Source organism: Diadema setosum, chromosome 22, assembly GCF_964275005.1.
Source record: "Diadema setosum chromosome 22, eeDiaSeto1, whole genome shotgun sequence".
Taxonomy (NCBI): Eukaryota; Metazoa; Echinodermata; class Echinoidea; order Diadematoida; family Diadematidae; genus Diadema; species Diadema setosum.
In genome coordinates, this window is record NC_092706.1 from 13343159 (window position 1) to 13359377 (window position 16219).

Here is a 16219-nt window from a genome sequence, read left to right on the forward strand (position 1 = left end):
TTTATAATGTCACAATTTTCAACAAATAGGGTCAATGGGCCCTTAATTATATAATGTTCTTGTACATTTTGAACAGTTGATCGTCATTAGGATTTTCTCTTTTTCCCCTTTTCAGCACCTAATGTAACTCAAAATATTCTGGTTTGGAAAGAGTCCATTCCTCTTCCTCTACTCCATGACCCCGTTTACAGTGCAGGGCCGGGCTCGGCCGCGGCTCGTCCGCGGCCGAGTCCGGCCTCAATTGCGCGGCCGAGTCTCGCAATTTTGTCCGTTTACACTGCTGGGCTGGGCCGCGCTTTTGATTCAAACCTTTCAATATTTTGTCGTAGTGGCGCTCTCCTTGTAAACAAACGCAATTTGGTATTGTCTGGTTTTCAGACCCTTTGCCAAATGAATTCCGTGGCGACAAAGTCGCCGTTCGGGCAAAGGCCTTTGCCGAAGGAAAAAATCCTTTGCAGGACAAAACCACCTTAAACTATACTAGTTTTCCACGTTGAGGGGGTTAATATCCTGAATAGCGAAAGATACAGGCAGAGGGTTTGGAAGCCAGACTAAAATTGGCCGCGCAATTGGCCGCGCAATTGGCCGCGCATTTGGCCCAGTTTGCGTTTACACCAAGAAGAGGCCGAGACCACCTCCAGAGCGAGGCCAAATGCGAGGCCAATTTTGGCCTCGCATTTGGCCTTTTGCGCGTTTACACTGAAGCGGGGCTGGGCTCGGCCGCGGCCGAGCCGCGGCCGCGGCCGAGCCGCGGCCGAGCCTCGCACTGTAAACGGGGTCCATGTTTGATAAACTAGGCCTGGATAAGTCCATTTCTTCATTTTCTAGGTATTTGTTTATGCAACTCCATCAACTGGAATGCTTTTCGCACCCTTACCCTTTTAATCAGCACTCCTCCCTGCACCTGTCTTGCATCATTTGCCAGTCAAACAATGCAAGTCATGATTAGAATATGTATGACATGTCGGAATGATATTCACATATGGAGGAAAGACTAACTCTGTGGACATAAGCAAATAAAAGAGAAAAACAATTATTAATATGAATATGAAGATGATGATGATGATGATGATGATGATGATGATGATGATGATGATGATGATGATGATGATGGTAGAGATGAGATACCAGTGATGGCAAAATTATATTTGGTAGTGGGGATGTTGCCAGTGTAAACCAGAGGAGCGGGGTTGTGATGATGCTCATTAGGGCTTATTAGACACCAGTTAATTGGTTCTTCGTGAGAGCACACAGCATGAGCGAGATAATGACTTCTTCTGCAGAGACTCTCCTTCCTGGAAATTGAAACCTCAGCATCAAAACAAAGCTTCCTAGCTGGGAGGCTGCAGCTTTGACAACAATAAAGTGTGTAGTTCTAAAAATAAATTTCTTCTCCAACCAGTCATTACTCAGGACCCACGATGACATCGCCTCGGGGAACCTGGAATCGCCGGACGTCATGGACCACCAGGAGGATTTCTTCACCCCGGACTTCATGGCTACGGGGGACGCCATCCGAATGGTGGGCATCAGGAAGTCAAAAGACGAGCCTCTGGTGAGGATATTTTAAGTCTTTGGTGCGTCAGGATTTTTTTTTTCTTTTTTTTTATCATCAGCTGGCAGGAGGGGGGATTCAACAAATAAAGGAATGTACAGTGTATTTTAGCCTTTCATTCATGATTTTTTTTTTGTTGTTGTACAAAGCCTCTGTCTAGTTGGTATGACAGAATTCTGAAATTATTTTCTCTTTAAATCTGTAAAATAGGTTAGCTAGCTTAAGTTAGTGATATCAAATACTAGTCTTAGTTGAAGTAATTAGTGCAATCACTTTCAAATAAAGTGTATCAGGCTTCTTCAAGAAGTACAAATGCATTTGAGCCTTTGTGAAATTTGAATTTTGGGATTTATTTGCTCGTTGAGCTTATTATCTCAATCAAAATACACTTATGGGAGATTTCTTCCAGAGACGGACCAACTTGTTTCACAGAGCTGTAAGCCTTAGTGAATTATTAAAACGGTGATGCTGTACAATGCAATTTCTCGTCTTCATCGATCTTATCATACAGGGTGTCACGTTTAAAGTGGAGGACGGAGAGATCGTGGTAGCAAGGATAATCCACGGGAGCGTCATTGACAAACAAGGTAATGAAATGATGATGCGGAGTAATTATAGTAACTCTTTGTTTACCATAGCAGCATGCCTGACGCAGTTGACGGCTTGCCAATTATGCATATTTTGCTCAGTTGCACAAACTGATTGTTTATGGATCACAATATGCCACAAAACACTGAAAGTGTCATGCGATTTGATTCCTCACACATGTAGCTTGCAATGGTTGGTGACTAAATATAGCAGTAGTCCATAGGAATTTTTTGAGGTTATGACATCAAAAAGCCATGCCTCCCAGACCTATTCATGAAATTATGTGTAATCATGACCAAGAATACATTTTTGCAGTCTGTCGGGGGGATATGTATTGAATACTGGACATTTGTAAGAAAAAGGCAAAAGCTTTGTCATGAAATTTCCCAGTACATCGAAACAACACTTCCAGTTTTCTCTAAAGCTTCAATTGCTATATTGCATTTCTAGCACAAGAGCTTCTGTGAAAAGCTACATTGCTTTGAAAAACATATTGTTTTTGAACAGGGCTCATGCATTGTGGTCTCGGAGTAATATGGCACACAGGGGATACACACAGTGGTATTCAGAGAGTTGAATGAAAATATAATTTCTTGTTTCATATTTGTACCGGTCTTTTTCAGCTCATGTCTCGTTCAAAATGTTGTAGTACATTGTGTCATGCATAAAAGGATATGACCTATAGCTACCCAGCTGGCCTCATGAGTGGCAGCAGTACAGCTGTATCACTGTTCATTTCCCCTGCCATTCTAAAGATACTCTCATTGAAACCTTGCATAAGACAGATATTGTTGGTAAAACACCCTTCAAAAGGATCACGCTCTGAGCCAGAGTCAAACTCATCATCTCTTCACAATTGGAGAGTGCTGTGTGCCTTCAGTAATGTTTTCATAAATGTAAAAGTGGAAATTTTTTCGCGGTTGAAATTAACCAGAAGCTAGCATGAAAATAAAAGTAGGCAAATATTTTTGTGTGCCATATGTTCCAGTAGTTGATGTCTTGATTAAATTAAAAACACGCGAATCTCTTCTTACCAGGCCAAGCGCGAAAAAAAATTGCCTGAAAATATCCACTTTTACAGTAGGTACAATTACCTTGCAGTATGATATGCACTTATGCATAAAGAACATTTTCTCATAAAGATCTTTTCCTATAAGCCTAACTCCCTAAACATTGTGTCATGAATGGAATAGGGCTCACTTATTGAACAAAAAGTCTGTAATAGAGCTGCTGAATATGCATTTAATGTTTATCACGTGTTGATCTTCACAGAAATTGAGAAAAAATGTTTTTGTTTGTTTTTAGAGATTTGACATAGTATTCATAATGTTTGCAATTCTGCCATTTTTAAACTTAAATATGACCTTTGCCTTAAAACTTTGTTGTTTTTTTATAGTGCATCTGTATATTTGTGGTATGCAGAGGTTAACTGCCTGGTTTTAATCAATAGTGATGGTAAAATCAAAAACTCTCTGCAACAGGTTTTCATTTCTTTTTTATCTGTACAACAATGTACAACACCCAACACACAACTTTGCGACACCTAAAGGATTGTTACACGTAGGAGACATTATCCAGGAGGTCAATGACCACGACGTCACCAACGATCCAGATGCGCTGCGAAGACACATCAAAAATGCTGATGGCCGGGTCACTCTCAAGATTCGTCCCAGCTACCAAGACTGTATAGTATTACCTCCAGTAAGTTTGAGAAAGAGAGAGAGTGTTGCCAATTTAACAAGATGATCCTTTCTATTGTCACAAAATTCCTCCAGGATTTGATCAGTTAAAAGAAAAATTGTTCACTATCGCCTGAAGATAGTATCTACTTTTTGCGAATTTGTACCCAAATCCCACTGCAGTTTATCTTAAGATTGATATTACGGCCAGACCTGATTCCTTTCAGATTTTATTGCTGAAATACTTCTTTTGTGCAGTCTTGCACCTGTAAATTAACCAACCAGTTATTTATTCCTCATCAACTCATGGATGCATCTGGAATCACCAGTTCTTATGTGTGAAACATTTTTTTGGTCTTTTTTTTTGTTAATGGCAGATTTATGTCCGGGCCTTCTTTGACTACAATCCTTCCAAAGACACCTTGCTGCCGTGCCAGGAAGTAGGCCTCCCCTTTAGGAGGGGCGACATCCTCTGTGTGGTGGAGAGGGACGACATGGATTGGTATCAGGTAATATTGGGTGGGAGGAGAAAAGGTTGGTAAGAGATTTACATGGGGGGCTCACAAAATGTGGGATAAAAGAGACTGTGATTGGCTCATAATAAGTTTGATATGATAAAAGCTATCCCTAACCATGTCTGATGCAGTCACAATGAAAACGTCGATGGCAGTGCAGGCAACAATTCATTAATAATATAAGTGTTTGAATTGGCTGGTGTGATCGCAATTAACTGTGTAAAGTCTGATTTAATTTCACTTGATGTATAAAACAAATCAAGGACAGTCTTTATCTGGGGCAACATTGACTTTATTGCATCTTGGGATCTCAACAGTGCCCTAAAAATCAGTCCATATCTGTGCTATGACAGTCTTTACAAAGTTGTTTCATGTGAATACTGTATGATTTTCTCTTTTCCACATATGTATTATGTCATTTCTGTGTTTATGTTTTAATATGTGACCGTGCACCTCAAAACGAACATAAAGTCGCACACACTGATTTTGCGTGAGGACTGAAAATAAGTGAAATGGGTCAACCTAGCCGAACTTGACTTTTTCATATATTCTGAAAGAGCGGGTCTTCTTTTACATTATGCTAAAATTTGGTATCATAAAACGGGCAGGAAAGTGTGTTTTTTTAGCATTTTATCTCGAACATTTTTGGTAGAATAGTGTGATTAGGTGTGTCTTTAGAATCCCTTTTTCATTTCTGAAAAACCTTGTCCACACTCTTCACTTTCAACTCTAATAACTTTTGAAAGGACTGTGCTACTGCTTTGAAAGTTGGCATTAATTATGGACAGAATGCGTTACTGAGGCATGCTTAATTTCAGTTTAATCTGATAATCCCTTCATTGTTGTTACTCTGGTGGTTTACTTCCTGTTTTTTGTCCCATTCATCGCACAGCCAGCACGGTTTGGTAACGATTAAGCGCTTGAATAGACACTGTACTCAAGAGCCTCTTTTCTCAGTTCACACTTTTCCTGAATTTGTGCTTTCTTTCCAATATTTAGATAAGTTAGGAGAGTCTATTTGATTTGAGTTATACATCATTTTAAAGCTTAAAGTTTGCTCTTTCAGAATATGGTCTTAACTAAAAATTCACATCTGGCGACTTTTTGTTTGATTTGAGGTGCAGGGTCACATATGTCCTTTGATATTTATGGGGGAGGGGCATTGAGACATTGGCAAACAAGATGTGTGTGTACTAATCTCCTGACTCTACCTGTGTGTGTATGTGTCAAATTTGATTTTCTTTTTGGTTCCAGGCCTATGTGGTTGGCAGAGAAGGGAGGTCTGGCCTGATCCCAAGCCAGGAACTAGAGGAGAGGAGAAGGGCATTTGTCCCCGCTGAAAATATCTACACAAGTGAACTGGGTATGTGTTGGACATCGGTGGTGATCAATCCAGCGTGTGTCAGAATATGCTTTTTAACCCATTCACTATGGGAACCTGGTGGCTCGTGTATTAAGTCTATGGGGATTTCAGGATTCAGTATGCAATGAGTTAATTGGGGTATGTTTCCTGCATGTGAGTTTGTTTGCCCTCACTGCACTGGCTAGATATTTCTGTTCTTTATGTGATGTTATACAAATGATGCACAGGATAGAGTGCGTTAGTGGAGATGTAGCGCACTCGAGGGTATTTACAATTGTGAAACATGCACGAGGCGAAGCCGAGTGCATGTTGCACTACATTGTAAATACCCGAGAGTGAGCTGCATCTCCACTAACGCCACGAAATAATCCTGTGCATCATTTATTTTATAAAATGGGTCGAAAACTAACAGCATTTTTCACGTACCTGTGTGGGTCAATACCAGTCAGCTACATGTAGCACTCGCTCAAGAGTCAAGATGTCCGAAGATGTTCGTCCCAAACATTTATGCACGTCGCACTAGGAAATCCCGCACATATAAGTACTGTACGTAGAGTATACGTATGCCACACATGTTATGCACACAAGAAAGGCCGGCCGGCAGCCCGAACTAGAAGTTGTTTACAGGATTGACAGCGCGTATAGTAGCGCACAACGCACTTGTAACAACTGATTGAGTGCGCACTTCTAGTGTAAACATTGTGAAGTCAGGCTGTGCATGTTAGTGAGAAATTAATACACGCACACATGACTTATTTCAGCACTTCCACTTGGCTACATTCTTGAACCCATTTTATAAGACTTTTTAAACCGAAAAGGCTATTACACGGAAGAAATTTTGCCAAGATGAGTTAAGCAGTTAAGTCACAAGGTGAAGAATTGTCAAAGGTTTCAAACTCAAAATATGAGGGAAAAGCAATATGTCATTTCAAAATACATGTGTATGTCTTCATTATTTTGTCATGATGCATTTTTTTTTCTTTAAATCATGCAGCATGATTCTCTGTCTTCTACTAGATGCTTAAACCCACAGGCATGATGTTTTACCCACATTTTCCTTCTCAACACTTTTGTATCCAGTATGAATGAGCACCTACATTGTGTAGTAGTACATTGAACTTGGGCTTGGTCAATGGCAGGGCCCTCTGGAAAAACAGTACTTAGACTGAAGATGTTACCTGTAGTAAATAAGACCTTGTCATCCATGTATTCATCTGTTCCCATGGTGATCGTCAATACAGTTGTCTGTGGACTGATGTGGTCCAAGAAGAAGATGAACACCCAGTAGTGCTTGGGCATCTCCGGTGGTAGGGCCCTTTGATAAAACAGTGCTTTACTACTGAAGATGCTACCTTGGGTATTGTATACCATTTGGCTGTTACCATTCATGATTTTATCCGTTTTCGTGGTGACCATGCAGTTGCCTGTGGCCTGATGCGGTCCAAGAAGAAGAAGCGGCAGAAGTATGAGACGAGGAAGAACCACCAGTTTGACCGCTCGGACATTGTCATCTATGAGGAGGTGCAGGAGATGCCCCCCTTCCAGAGAAAGACCATCATCCTCCTCGGGGCCCAGGGGGTCGGCCGGCGCACCCTCAAGAATCGGCTCATCGAGTTTGACCCCTCAAGATTCGGAGTGCCTGTAGCCAGTGAGTCTACTGGTCTGCCAGCTGCAGAAATCATTGATTTTAGAAAATAATCAGGCAAATATTCAATACTATGGAGCAATGTGACATGTCAGAAAATTAAAGGCAAAGTTGCACGTTCTGGCTTGTGTTGTATTGCAGTATCAAATCACATTTGACTATATTGGCAGTCACATATGGGAAGCAGTAGTAGGTGCTGTTAATATATGTACCTTTCATTTTTTTAAAAGCCAATATCAGATTTTTAAGTCTTCTTGAGAAACATAAAAGCATGGAACATAAATTATAGTCCTATCTAAACCAAAGATTTTTTTTTTCATAGTTCCAGTTTGTTATTCATATACGTCATATCCTTTTATTGTCCCCGTCAAACGAGTTCGAGCAGGGGACTATGAAACGGGCTCCGTACGTGTGTGTGTCCGTGTGTCTGTGTGTCCGTGTGTCCGTGTGTGCGTCCGTGTGTGCGTCCGTGTGTGCGTCCGTGTGTGATCAAAATGTTCAATTTGCTACACTTGTACTCCTCTGTCATTTATGAGCCAATTTTGATTCTGTTTGCTTTATATGATAGCACTACATGGGAGCTTTGAAACATCTACACAGAATTTCAGTTGTGACCTTTGACCTTGACCTTTGACCTATATTGTACATTTTGCTACAAAATGCTACTCCTTCGCCATTTCTAACCCAATTTCGATTCCGTTTGCTTTATGTGATGGCACTAGGTGAGGGCTTCAAAACTTCTACACAGAATTTTGACCTTTGACTTCTTTGACCTTGCTTTTTGACCTATATTGTACATTTTGCTACAAAATGCTACTCCTTCGCCATTTCTAACCTGATTTCAATTCCGTTTGCTTTATGTAATGGCACTAGGTGAGGGCTTCAAAACCTCTACATAGAATTTTGACCTTTGACTTCTTTGACCTTTCACCTTGATTTTTGACCTATATTGTACATTGGCTACAAAATGCTACTCCTTCGCCATTTCTAACCTGATTTCGATTCCGTTTGCTTTACAAGTATGTGATGGCACTAGGTGAGGGCTTCAAAACTTCTACACAGAATTTTGACTTTTGACTTCTTTGACCTTTGACCTTGATTTTTTACCTGTATTGTACATTTTGCTACAAAATGCTACTCCTTCGCCATTTCTAACCCGATTTCGATTCCGTTTGCTTTATGTGATGGCACTAGGTGAGTGCTTCAAAACTTCTACACAGAATTTTGACCTTTGACTTCTTTGACCTTTGACCTTGACTTTTGACCTATATTGTACATTTTGCTACAAAATGCTACTTCCGGCGGGGACATACAATATTGTATATTACGCACTGCGTAATTTCTACTTTTCCTTGTTGATTTGATACCTATAGATTAGCAGTTGACTTTGGAATATTTGCTTCAGCAGATATTTAGCATACTGTAAAATGATATACATGAAACTTGATCAGTTAAAATACTTTTGTGTAGTAATTATTGTCGAGCGATATTTCCTGTGATAAACTTGAAGAATTCATGGAGTAACTTCAGTAAAGATTTCTCAATGTTCACCATTTTCTTCGACCATAAATTATGGTATTGATGTTCGACATCTTGTCTTGCCGCAGACACCTCGCGGCTTCCGCGGGAGGGGGAGATCAATGGGCTGACGTACAACTTCACCCTCCGCAGCGAGATGGAGAGCGACATCCTCAACCACAGGTATCTGGAGTATGGGGAGTTTGCCAACAACCTCTATGGCACGACCTTTGACTCCATCCAGGAGGTCAACAGGAAAGGTCAAATGTGTGTGCTTGACGTCAATCCTCAGGTGAGCGGGTCGAGGGTTTCTCCCAACCTGTTGGTTCTCTTGTAGGTGGGGTCAGAGTAAAAACTCGGTATAAGTTAAAGGAAACCTAAACCCAAATGTAAATGTAGATTGAGTGAAAGCAGCAATATTAGTAGAACACATCTGTGAAGTTTGAGAAAAATTGGACAATCCATTCAAAAGGTTAACCCGTTTTTTAACCTGTTGAGGATGGACTGATTTTGCTACAACACATATTTCGCATAGACACCTGCCTGAGTATACTCGGGACTCGTCCTCAACGGGTTTCGATGCCATTATCGCTGGATAAAAATACTATTACTGTTTGTGGTGTCATGTATGGACAACAATAGAAAGAAAATGTATGGAGAATTCCACAAAATGTCATTTTTCATCAAAAGCACACACGCTCGATTGACTTTTACATATTTTTAAAGAGCAATATTATTCCTCCTGCTTTCAGAAAGAGGTAAGTCAAGTGCTCTCTCATTGTGCCAGAAAAGTGAAAATATGTTGAAATTTCTTGGTATTTTCTATATATTTTTGTCCATATGTGACGGTGTGAACTGTAGCAGTCTTCTTATGCAGCGATGATGGCACCATAACTTTAAAAATTCATAACTTTTGAATTCATAACCCTTTGAATGCGAGTCGGATAAGGTTGAATGTATGTGATCTCATTGTACAGACTTCCAGCCTTTGTTTGAATATGAAGATTTGGTCTATAGTTAAAACGAGTTTTAATCGAATCTCAGTTACGATACCATTGAGCAAGTTACTTTTCAGGGATCTATTAGAGAATTATGGCTGTTGTTGCCTTTGTTTGCAATAGATACCACAATATTCTAAAATGTGTGGATGCTAAAGTTTTATACCTTCATGATTCTTGTATCTGTTGTCTTGCTTTTGCTCATACTTTCGCGGCAGTCATTAAAGTTGCTCAGAAATTCAGAATTCTTGCCGTTCGTAGTCTTCGTAGCGTCGCCTGACCTGGAGACCCTGAGGTTGCTCCACGAGGCAGCTGCAGCACAGTCTGACAAGCAGGTCTTGGTAAGTGGACTCCCATATGTGATGTATGTAGCGTTCCTGGCCTTTGTTTGGAAGAAATTTCATTACTTTCTGCCTGATTTTGTCTGGACACGATACCAGATTGACAAATGCCAAACTTCAGCTTGAATGTGCTTACATGTTGCACTCTGAGAAGGCAAACATTCCAGATATACAGGTGTATGCATTTTTCATATAATTGTTTTATGGGCATAAGATTTGACTGTTGACTCAAAGGTCAGATTTGCTTTGTTACCAGCTTTCTTAGATTTTGTTCAACTTTAAAAATTGTAGACTTTGACCACAGTTTGTCAGCGTACCATTTTTTAATGATTTGTAGACAATTTAAGTAGAAATGAAGTGCTGAATATCATCTTCGAACCTAGGATGATTCTATTCTTGCTTTGAAATTTTTCTTACCCCACTCCCTGTTCCATTGTGATCCTTGTAAAAGAAGTGCTACCACAACAAAACTTTTTCGTTTCTACTTCGTCACCCCCGGCAGGATGCGGACTTGCAAAAGACGGTGGAGGAGAGCGCCCGCATCGAGCGCCTCTACAGCCACTTCTTTGACTTCACCATCATCAACAGCAACCTGAACGAGTCGTGCCTGCTGCTATGCGAAGCCCTGGACGCTCTCGAGCACAAGCGGCAGTGGGTGCCCATCGACTGGGTCTATGACTCGCCCTGACACCTGCGCGACTAGCGGATGGTGCGCCGCACACGAACTTGACAAGATAGAGTCATTTTAATAGTACCAATTAGTTTGGCCCAAGCAATTCCAGATGGGGGACTCTGAGATGTCAAAATTGCGAGTTCTCATGGAGGAGCTAATGTGGGAACTGCCCCCAGCAGGTGCACTCCGGGATGACTTCCACCCTCATGCCAAATCGGGGAGTTGGCCCAACTCTGGATACGAAGCACTCAGACTTAACTAACGGGTACATTGGCATTTTTCATCAGAACCTAGCCAGGACCCTGCTCCCCACTTGATAGTAAAGCTAGATTAAAGGGGGAGGGGAGCATGGTTTCAGGTACACTGTTTATACAGTTACCATAACATTATTAAAGATGTCCATTCTTTTCTCATTAGGATTTAATACTCCTGTAGTCTACTGGCTATGACCCTTGATTTGCCCCTTTATCTATTTATGTTGTTTGTCAGGTGTGATGTGCCAACCTTGGTTCTGTGCCTTTAAAAGGGTGTTGTGATACCGCGACTGCTCCTTTTCTTTCTTACTGATGGATATTATTTCCTTTAAATGTCGGCATGTTGTCATCAAAGACAAATTCTGAATGGTTGTGTCTTGCCAAGAAAGTTGGCACTCCCTTGTCTAGTGGAACATTCAGATTCAGGTTCCTACAGACCTGGGTGTTTACTAGGTGAATTGTGTGACAGATGCGTCAACGAATTGCTCTTGAGTATATGTGCATATTTTGTCCTGTCTGTGCTGTAAATTTGTTTCGTATGTAACCAGAAAGGAAAAGGAGTACATGCACTTTTTGCAGTAACAAAGCCAATAATATTGTAGTTTTTTATATACAGGATTTGTGAGTGCCACAGTGAAACGTTTGTGCAACTGTGCTGTGTCCAGAACATGCAATTCCTATTAAGCTACTGTGCTCAAGCATTCTGATCTGTTGATGTGAATGCCCAAGGTGATCTCACCACAAGAGATGACTGCAATGTGCCAAATCAAGTAATCTCAAATTTACTTTCTTTGTCTGTAAACGAGAGTGATGCATGATGGGATTACAGAAGTGGTTTTACGTGTGTATGGCAGCTTGTGTGTGTGTGATCTACACTGTAAGAGATCATAACACCTCTAATACCAGTATGTGATGCTGCGGTTTGACACTGCAGTTAAGTCATTTCAGAAGTAGAAGGACATATGTACGTGTGTATTGAATTTTGTGGAGACCCAACAACGCCCTTCTGCCCTCTCACTGAATAAACCTCATAGATATGCAAATCCTCATATATATGCAAATCCCTCTCATTATGCCAGCTATTTAACCCCCCCCCCCAAAAAAAAAGGCCAAGTTGTTTTATTGTCTTGTGTGTAAACCTGTTTGTGTGACAATTCTTTGTCAGATTGTTTGTTTAACCTTTTTTTTTTTTTTTTTTTTTTTTTTTTTTAATAAGCAAAGAATATATGATCATATGTTGAGAGCTTGGAGAAACCCATTGATTTTACTCAATCAGGAGATTTATTGATCAGACTTGTATTATTTTACCACAAGCCTCAGTTCACCTCTGTAAATGTAAACTGCAGACACGAAGGTGCATTGGTGGGACTACATCTCTATTGCAATTGAGGGCGCCAGCAGAATGTTTACTGAAGGATGTCATGTGTATGCTTGTTAAAGGAGCCAAGGAATAGATTTTGAATTTCACTTCATGTTTAAGCATGTTGTTAATCCTTTACTCAACCTCTTGTGTGTTTTTTGAAGAGTTAGAGAAATTCCACGTTGAAAAGTGAAGTAACTGATCGATACCTTGATATGATACAGCCCCTTAAAGCTGGGGTAAGATTTTATTTTTCATGGATGAAGTTGAACTTGCCATTAGGTGATAGACAGTAGATCCTATGAAATGAAAATTTATGGGCATTTTGTGGAATATTCTTTGTCTGTTGCTAGCCAGTTCATGCTGCTATCTTTGTACGTATAATGCATGATGTTGAGACGGATGCATACTGTTAAAACAGTAATTTTTATTTGAGCAACACAGAAGAACAATCAAATTGGAGAACAATCAAAAACTTTTGCAAAAATTAATGCTTTTCTAATTTACATTTTGTTGATTTTGACGTCAATTTGTTCAGATTGTGACTGAATTGTATGTAATTTGCCAATGCACTTACTGAGTTATAGAGTTTTATGCACTGAGTCAAGAAATGAAAACTTGTTAATCTCAAATACATTGCACTTGCATTGTTAGCCAAGACTTATTCAAATTTCTCAGATTGAACCATGATATGAAATGAAGGAGGGAATTTATATCATTATGTACTTATCCTTGAATACATAAACCTGCACTTGAAGGTATTAAAAACTCTTGCAAGTTGTATAATTGTGGGTTTTTTTTTTTTTTTAATTAATTTTAGTGTCTTTGTGTCAGAACAATTTGCTGCTATATTCCCACACTGAAAGTTTTTGGGAATGAAATTTGTATTTCAATTTGCAGTTTTGAAAAGATTATTGCTTTTGATTCAGTGACCAAAGAAAATATGGGGGGGGGGGGAGGATAGAGGAAAAATAGTTTATTCTACTTAGTGTGTGTTCACTTGAATAGTGTTGGGTAAAATACATTGTATGGTACAAAATATTATTATTTTTTGTTATGTCTGTATATTAGGTACCTCTGTGCAATAGCATTGTATTTGTCTTGTTAAACAACTCTCTATGCATTTTTGTAACACATACAAATTGTATTTACATGGCATGGAGGGGTAGCTACCAAGTAGAGGTTATTGTAAAATCACTACATTGCTTTTTAATATTCACTGTGCTATACAAAGACACAAACACGCACATTAGCACATCATTGTCGGCAACAGCAGAGTAAAATGCACAAACTATTGCACTACTCCCAATGGGGCATATCAAAGTCAGATTGCAGGGTTCAGAAGAAGAAAGAATGAGAGGAACTTTATGTAATTTAGGGCTTGTTCGTAACATATTTTTTCTTTCCTCAAACATGTTTACAGTATTTCTTTCTTTGCCTGTGAGTAATGCAAGAGCTTATTATGCAAATTTGTCACATGGTATTCTTCTTTCCCCTCAGGTCCACCTTTTACAATCATGTACAGCTTCAACGCACCATGAATATCGCCGTGTATTTACAATGTATTTCCTTACACTTGCTCACGGCACAGCAACTACTTATATAAATCTTAAGTGTGTGTTCATTGTAACAATGGCTTATGTATTCTTCAGAAGGTACACCAAAGGCCCCACAAAGTTATACCTTGTGTTATCATCATTATTATCACATCAGTGTTTAATACTAGCATGCTGCTACATTGTACTTGTTACTGCTGGGCTTGTGTGCAGAATTACCTGGGATTTTGTTTTTACATGAAGTCCTTGCCCATACATTCATGCAGACTTGTATTGCGGTCTCTTGATTTGGGACCCCTTCTCTCTGTGAGTTGGTCGGTGGTTCAAAACCCCACCCAAATGTGTTACCTTTATCCTTTTGCAAGACAGTTTATCCATGCTGCTGCTCTGCTCAAGGGAGTGTGAATAAATACCCGGAGGGACAGAAACATATGCTCTCTGCAAACATATTTATACAAGTGTCAGAGTAGGCAGCTAGAAGATTGGTACACTCTAACAAGCGGATTATTTGCACTGCATGGCATGGCTTAAGTGCTGCATAGATATTGTCTTTGTCATGGTAATACAGCATATATACAAGAATCTGAAAATATTGGATAAACCCCGGAGGAATTTCACATTTTATTACTATGTCATTACTACCTTCATTGTAATTGTTATTTTTTTTTTCGTAATCGGAATTGTTATTGTTATTGATAATTATCAATATCATGGTTGTTTTTGCTGATGTTATGGTATTATGGTATGATAGTGTTTAACCACTACTCATTATTGTCAATATTATTCTTGTTGTTGTTATTGTTGTTGTTATTATTATTATTATTATTATTATTATTATTATCATTATCATTATCTTTTAATAATTGCTGTCATAGTTTTCACCAGTTTAAGTTGTCAGCTGTTCAGTTTTTTACTTTAAGCTTTGACAAAATGTATCTTCTAATTTTTCCATCTTATTTGACAATCACTAAATGGGTGTTTGAACATTTTGTAAGCTTGTATTCCAGATATGAAATGAGTGGTTGATTGTTAGCCAAGGTCAACATGAAAGAATGTGAGACTACTATAAACTGAGAAAATCAGGTATTTTGATGGCATAAACCATGATTCAAGTTTGGGTTCTGGGAAGAGTACATCTGTATAGGTGAAAGAAAGAAAGAAAGAAAGAAAACATGTGTTTCTATTAGGCAGTTCCACATGCAGTTTGCCACGGTACCTTGAAGGGATGGTACAGCATTGGTGGAGCTGAGGATTTGGCCTTTAACTTTTTGCGAGATACCAAGAAACTACTTATGAAATGGTACAGAGCATGCCAGTCTAGGAGGAATTCAAAGTTTATTCCATGAAAATCAGTTTTGGAATGGCTGAGACATCCAAAAAACAAAGTAAAACAAAGCGATCGTAATAAAAGGTGGGTCCCACCTTTTATTAGGATTGCTCACTTTTGGATATCTCAGCCATTTCAAAAGCAATTTTCATCAAATAAACGTTGAATTCCTCTTGGAATTGCTCAGTCACATTTCACAAGAGGTTTCTCATAATCTCAACAAAAAATGTTAGAAACCTGAAGTTAGGTCTCAACCAAAACTCTACAATCCCTTTATAGTAGAGGCTACTATGTAATCCCGTGAGATTTTCGTGCCAAAATTGATTTTTTTCGCTAACTTTGTCAATTTGGGGGTGCTGAATCCAAAAAACTTTGGTTCCATTTTTTCTGACTACGTCTTCAGCCGCCATTTTGAATTTCAAAATGGCCGCCCTAGCAGACTGTATTTTGACCCATATTTCACAAAGTGAGCATTGTAGAAGCTTAGAATTTGGTGCAAAATGCATGGGTGTGATGTCAGACACTCTGATAATTCTTTGTCTGATATTGTGGATTGTTTTGATACAATTTGTAGGCTGCCATTTTGAATTTCAAAATGGCTGCCATAGCAAGCTGTATTTTTACCCATATCTCATAAACCGAGCATTGTAGAAACCTCAAACTTGGTGCAAAATACATCGTTATAATGTCAGACACTTTGATATATCATTTTCTGATATTGTGGCTTGCTTTGTAGAGTTTGTAGGGCGCCATCTTGAAATTCAAAATGGCCGCCATAGCGTTTTTACCCCTATGTCAGTTTGCAATTATTGTAGAAGCATCAAATTTTCAAGAATGCACATGCTTG

At 39.4% G+C, this 16219-nt stretch overlaps 1 protein-coding gene across 1 annotated transcript in view; it reads left to right on the plus strand.

Moving 5' to 3' along the window:
* LOC140245347 (protein PALS2-like) overlaps positions 1-10890 on the plus strand; it is a 54011-nt gene extending 43121 nt beyond the window's left edge. The window contains exons 4-12 of the mRNA XM_072324925.1: positions 1403-1555; positions 2067-2142; positions 3693-3844; positions 4200-4331; positions 5592-5700; positions 7121-7348; positions 8953-9155; positions 10080-10202; positions 10705-10890. Coding sequence (XP_072181026.1) covers positions 1403-1555; positions 2067-2142; positions 3693-3844; positions 4200-4331; positions 5592-5700; positions 7121-7348; positions 8953-9155; positions 10080-10202; positions 10705-10890 — 1362 coding nt within the window. The remainder of the gene's footprint in view (positions 1-1402; positions 1556-2066; positions 2143-3692; positions 3845-4199; positions 4332-5591; positions 5701-7120; positions 7349-8952; positions 9156-10079; positions 10203-10704) is intronic.
* Positions 10891-16219: the final 5329 nt, after the last annotated feature.